We start from the raw sequence: 6,146 nt of genomic DNA, 5'->3' as shown, positions 1-6,146 counted from the left end.
TCACTGAAAGTAGAGAAATAATACAAATCCTTCATTCAGTGATAAAGCAATGGTCAACTTCAGTCTAGCCCTATAGGAAAGTTTTCTGGGTTTAACTCTACTCATCATTACATAAAGCCTTCAGATCAGATAGTCTCTAAGATATTTTGGTTTTAAAGTTATTTAATATTAGACAGCAATTGAAAATACCAAAACATAGAGAAAGATTAATTAAAAGTATTTTTACTGATTGAGTAAGGTTGCCAAGGGATCTTGAAAGTAAATAAAAAAGTTGTGTTACAGGTTATTGGCAAAGCAGAAGCATTGGAGTGAGAAGAGCTTAGCTTGCATCCATGTGTGCATGTGCATACATGTGTGAAGTCACCTTCTGATGATCTAAGCTACCTAGACTGCCTTTCTTCCATGTTATTCTTTTTCATTTTTAAATTAACTTTATCAAAAAATAAATTGAAAAAATAAAAATCCCTGAGCTTTCCATGTTATTTTAGACATTTATTCACCAGTGGTGTGAAGGGTGGAGATAGCTAGTTTCCTAGAAATAGAATCCTAATTTTTTAATTATAATCTATAGTGTCTTTGAATAAATATTTCCAAGCTTCTTTTGTGGGGAGGTATGGAATGTTATGTTTTGGCCAATGAGATATAAGCATTCATGTTATATGGAAGATTCAGAGCATGTAAAGAACATATACACATGCAAGCTGGCTCCCTAGGAGCCATTTTTGGATCATGAAGTGACTTTGAAAATATAAGCTATGTTCAATATAAAACAAGATGTAAAGAGTATACAGCCTGGTTTACAACTCAGAGAATGCCTACCTTCAAAATTTTCTTATCTGATAGAAAAACAGTGTACATTGTTTAAGCCATTTCTTACAAGAAGTGACACTAATTGTTAGAACTAGGGATGATAATGAACTGCCTAAATGGTACCTCCTAACTTTCCCATTCTCAACTACCAAGTTCAGTAATTTCAATCCAGTCAGTTGTCTAACAAAATCAGAAAAATATTGTGTCCCAATAGCCTAAAATGTAATGTATAACTGAATAATATTGTATCATGCACTACTTCAGGAAGTTTTTAATGGTAGCTTCAAATTTTTATTTTCACAATTTTTGTTTCCCTATCACTTTTCACAATGCCTCTTTCACATCCTTGTTCCTGAGACCACAGATCATAGGGCTCAGCATGGGAATCACTGTGGTATAAAACATGGCCACCATTTTGCCCTGCTCCACAGACTCCTCTGTGGGACATCTCAAATGCATACAGAAGAGGGTCCCATAGAAGATTGTGACCACTGTCAAGTGGGAGCCACAGGTGGAAAAAGCTTTTTTCCTCCCCTCTGCTGAATGGCTTCTGAGGATGGCAACCAGGATGAACTTGTAGGATGTGAGAATGACCAGGAGAGATTGGATGTTGCTGTAGCCAGCAACTACATACATCAACAACTCTTTGCTATAGGTGTCAGAGCATGCCAGTTTGATAGGAGGAGGATCAGCACAGTAGAAATGGTTAATCTCATTAGCACTACAGAAGGAGAGGTTGTAGGTCCTCAGAGTTTCCATCACACTGAGGAGGAAGCCATAGACATAAGGAATGATGACCAAGTGGACACAGACACTCTTGGACATCTTGCTGCTGTAGAGCAGGGGGTTACAGATGGCTGTGTAGTGGTCATAGGGCATTACAGCTAACATGCAGTGCTCTGTAAGGGCCACAGCAATGACAGTATAGCACTGCACCAAACACCCTGCATATGAGATGGTCTTCTCCTCAGATAGGAAATTTTTTAACAATTTGGGAGTAACATTTGTGGAGAAACACAGATCTAGGACAGACAAACTTGAGAGAAAAAAGTACATGGGGGTGTGAAGACAAAAATTGATTTTGATTAAAACAGTCATGCCCAGGTTTCCTATCACAGTGATAATGTAAACTATAAGGAATAGCACAAAGAAGGCAACTTGCAACCCTGGATGGCTTGTTAGCACCAAGAGAATAAATTCTGTCACTTCAGTGTAGTTTCTTCTGGACATTTCTTCATCTTATGTGTGAGGTATTGGTTTTAGTACCTAAGGAGATATAAGAATTAAAAAACAATCAGAGGCAGGGCAAGATGGCAGACTGGTGAGCTGTATGTTTTAGTTACTCCTCCAGGAAAGTAGGTAGAAAGCCAGGAACTGCGTGGACTGCACACCACAGAGCAATCTGACTTTGGGCATACATCATACAACACTCATGAAAATGTGGAACTGCTGAGATCAGCGAAATCTATAAGTTTTTGTGGCCAGGGGACCCGTGCCCCTCCCTGCCAGGCTCAGTCCCGTGGGAGGAGGGGCTGTCAGCTCCGGGAAGGAGAAGGGAGAACTGCAGTGGCAGCCTTTATTGGAAACTCATTCTGCTGATCCAAACTCCAACCATAGATAGACGGAGACCAGACACCAGAGAATCTGAGAGCAGCCAGCCCAGCAGAGAGGGGACAGGCATAGAAAAAAAACAACACGAAAAACTCCAAAATAAAAGCGGAGGATTTTTGGAGTTCTGGTGAACATAGAAAGGGGAAGGGCCCTGAGGCACATAAGCAAAGCCCGAAGAAAAGCTGATCTCTCTGCCCTGTGCACCTTTCCTTAATGGCCCTGGTTGCTTTGTCTCTTAGCATTTCAATAACACATTAGATCTCTGAGGAAGGCCCTTTTTTTTTTTTTTTAATCCTTTTTTCTTTTTCTAAAACAATTACTCTAAGAAGCCCAATACAGAAAGCTGCAAAGACTTGCAATTTGCGCAGGTCAAGTCAACAGCAGAACTAGGAGAGCTCTGAGACAAAACGCAATAATCCAGTGGCTGAGAAAATTCACTAAACACCACAACTTCCCAAGAAAAGGGGGGTGTCCGCTCACAGCCATCATCCCAGTGCACAGGAAACACTTCTGCCCATCGTCAGCCCCATAGCCCAGAACTGCCCCAGACAACCCAGTGTGATGGAAGTGCTTCAAATAACAGGCACACACCACAAAACTGGGCGTGGACATTAGCCTTCCCTGCAACCTCAGCTGATTGTCCCAGAGTTGGGAAGGTAGAGCAGTGTGAATTAATAAAGCCCCATTCAGCCATCATTTCAGCAGACTGGGAGCCTCCCTACACAGCCCAGCAGCCCAGAACTGTCCTGGGGGGACGGCACTCACCTGTGACATAGTACAGTCATCCCTCAACAGAGGACCCGGGGTGCACAGCCTGGAAGAGGGGCCCACTTGCAAGTCTCAGGAGCCATACGCCAATACCAAGGACTTGTGGGTCAGTGGCAGAGACAAACTGTGGCAGGACTGAATTGAAGGATTAGACTATTGCAGCAGCTTTAAAACTCTAGGATCACCAGGGAGATTTGATTGTTAGAGCCACAACCCCCTCCCTGACTGCCCAGAAACACGCCCCATATACAGGGCAGGCAACACCAACTACACACGCAAGCTTGGTACACCAATTGGACCCCACAAGACTCACTCCCCCACTCACCAAAAAGGCTAAGCAGGGGAGAACTGGCTTGTGGAGAACAGGTGGCTCATGGATGCCACCTGCGGGTTAGTTAGAGAAAGTGTACTCCACGAAGCTGTAGATCTGATAAATTAGAGATAAGGACTTCAATTGGTCTACAAATCCTAAAAGAACCCTATCAAGTTCAGCAAATGCCACGAGGCCAAAAACAACAGAAAATTATAAAGCATATGAAAAAACCAGACGATATGGATAACCCAAGCCCAAGCACCCAAATCAAAATACCAGAAGAGACACAGCACCTAGAGCAGCTACTCAAAGAACTAAAGATGAACAATGAGACCATAGTACGGGAGACAAAGAAAATCAAGAAGACCGTAGAGAAGCATAAAGAAGACATTGCAAGACGAAATAAAAAAATGGATGATCTTATGGAAATTAAAGAAACTGTTGACCAAATTAAAAAGATTCTGGACACTCATAGTACAAGACTAGAGGAAGTTGAACAATGAATCAGTGACCTGGAAGATGACAGAATGGAAAATGAAAGCACAAAAGAAAGAATGGGGAAAAAAATTGAAAAAATCGAAATGGACCTCAGGGATATGATAGATAATATGAAACGTCCAAATATAAGACTCATTGGTGTCCCAGAAGGGGAAGAAAAGGGTAAAGGTCTAGGAAGAGTATTCAAAGAAATTGTTGGGGAAAACTTCCCAAATCTTCTAAACAACATAAATACACAAATCATAAATGCTCAGCGAACTCCAAGTAGAATAAATCCAAATAAACCCACTCCGAGACATATACTGATCACACTGTCAAACACAGAAGAGAAGGAGCAACTTCTGAAAGCAGCAAGAGAAAAGCAATTCACCACATACAAAGGAAACAGCATAAGACTAAGTAGTGACTACTCAGCAACCACCATAGAGGCGAGAAGGCAGTGGCACGATATATTTAAAATTCTGAGTGAGAAAAATTTCCAGCCAAGAATACTTTATCCAGCAAAGCTCTCCTTCAAATTTGAGGGAGAGCTTAAATTTTTCACAGACAAACATATGCTGAGAGAATTTGCTAACAAGAGAACTGCCCTACTGGAGATACTAAAGGGAGCCCTACAGACAGAGAAACAAAGAAAGGACAGAGAGACTTGGAGAAAGGTTCAGTACTAAAGAGATTCGGTACGGGTACAATAAAGGATATTAATAGACAGAGGGGAAAAATATGACAAACATAAACCAAAGGATAAGATGGCTGATTCAAGAAATGCCTTCACGGTTATAACATTGAATGTAAATGGATTAAACTCCCCAATTAAAAGATATAGATTCGCAGAATGGATCAAAAAAAATGAACCATCAATATGTTGCATACAAGAGACTCATCTTAGACACAGGGACACAAAGAAACTGAAAATGAAAGGATGGAAAAAAATATTTCATGCAAGCCATAGCCAAAAGAAAGCAGGTGTAGCAATATTAATCTCAGATAAAATAGACTTCAAATGCAGGGATGTTTTGAGAGACAAAGAAGGCCACTACATACTAATAAAAGGGGCAATTCAGCAAGAAGAAATGACAATCGAAAATGTCTATGCACCCAATCAAGGTGCCACAAAATACATGAGAGAAACACTGGCAAAACTAAAGGAAGCAATTGATGTTTCCACAATAATTGTGGGAGACTTCAACACATCACTCTCTCCTATAGATAGATCAACCAGACAGAAGACCAATAAGGAAACTGAAAACCTAAACAATCTGATAAATGAATTAGATTTAACAGACATATACAGGACATTACATCCCAAATCACCAGGTTACACATACTTTTCTAGTGCTCATGGAACTTTCTCCAGAATAGATCATATGCTGGGACATAAAACAAGCCTCAATAAATTTAAAAAGATTGAAATTATTCAAAGCACATTCTCTGACCACAGTGGAATACAATTAGAAGTCAATAACCATCAGAGACTTAGAAAATTCACAAATACCTGGAGGTTAAACAACACACTCCTAAACTATCAGTCGGTTAAAGAAGAAATAGCAAGAGAAATTGCTAAATATATAGAGACGAATGAAAATGAGTACACAACATACCAAAACCTATGGGATGCAGCAAAAGCAGTGCTAAGGGGGAAATTTATAGCACTAAATGCATATAATAAAAAGGAAGAAAGAGCCAAAATCAAAGAACTAATGGATCAACTGAAGAAGCTAGAAAATGAACAGCAAACCAATCCTAAACCAAGTAGAAGAAAAGAAATAACAAGGATTAAAACAGAAATAAATGACATAGAGAACAAAAAAACAATAGAGAGGATAAATATGACCAAAAGTTGGTTCTTTAAGAAGATCAACAAGATTGACAAGCCCCTAGCTAGACTGACAAAATCAAAAAGAGAGAAGACCCATATAAACCAAATAATGAATGAAAAAGGTGACATAACTGCAGATCCTGAGGAAATTAAAAAAATTATAAGAGGATACTATGAACAACTGTATGGCAACAAACTGGATAATGTAGAGGAAATGGACAATTTCCTGGAAACATATGAACAACCTAGACTGACCAGAGAAGAAATAGAAGACCTCAACCAACCCATCACAAGCAAAGAGATCCAATCAGTCATCAAAAAGCTTCCCAC

General features: G+C 39.9%; 1 protein-coding gene across 1 annotated transcript; it reads right to left on the bottom strand.

Annotated features, from left to right (window-relative positions):
• Positions 1–1,134: 1,134 nt before the first annotated feature.
• LOC119520853 (olfactory receptor 1030-like) lies at positions 1,135–2,040 on the bottom strand. The gene has a single exon (XM_037818737.1). It carries the CDS (start codon positions 2,038–2,040, stop codon positions 1,135–1,137), a length of 906 nt encoding a protein of 301 aa, XP_037674665.1.
• Between the last annotated feature and the right edge of the window lie 4,106 nt (positions 2,041–6,146).

Source organism: Choloepus didactylus, chromosome 26 (assembly GCF_015220235.1).
Source record: "Choloepus didactylus isolate mChoDid1 chromosome 26, mChoDid1.pri, whole genome shotgun sequence".
In the NCBI taxonomy this organism is placed as follows: domain Eukaryota; kingdom Metazoa; phylum Chordata; class Mammalia; order Pilosa; family Megalonychidae; genus Choloepus; species Choloepus didactylus.
This window is presented reverse-complemented; position numbering and strand designations above follow the sequence as displayed.

What these genes read in the sequence shown, in the direction of transcription:
- LOC119520853 (XM_037818737.1), bottom strand. Translation starts at nt 2,040, where the DNA reads ATGTCCAGAAGAAACTACACTGAAGTGACAGAATTTATTCTCTTGGTG.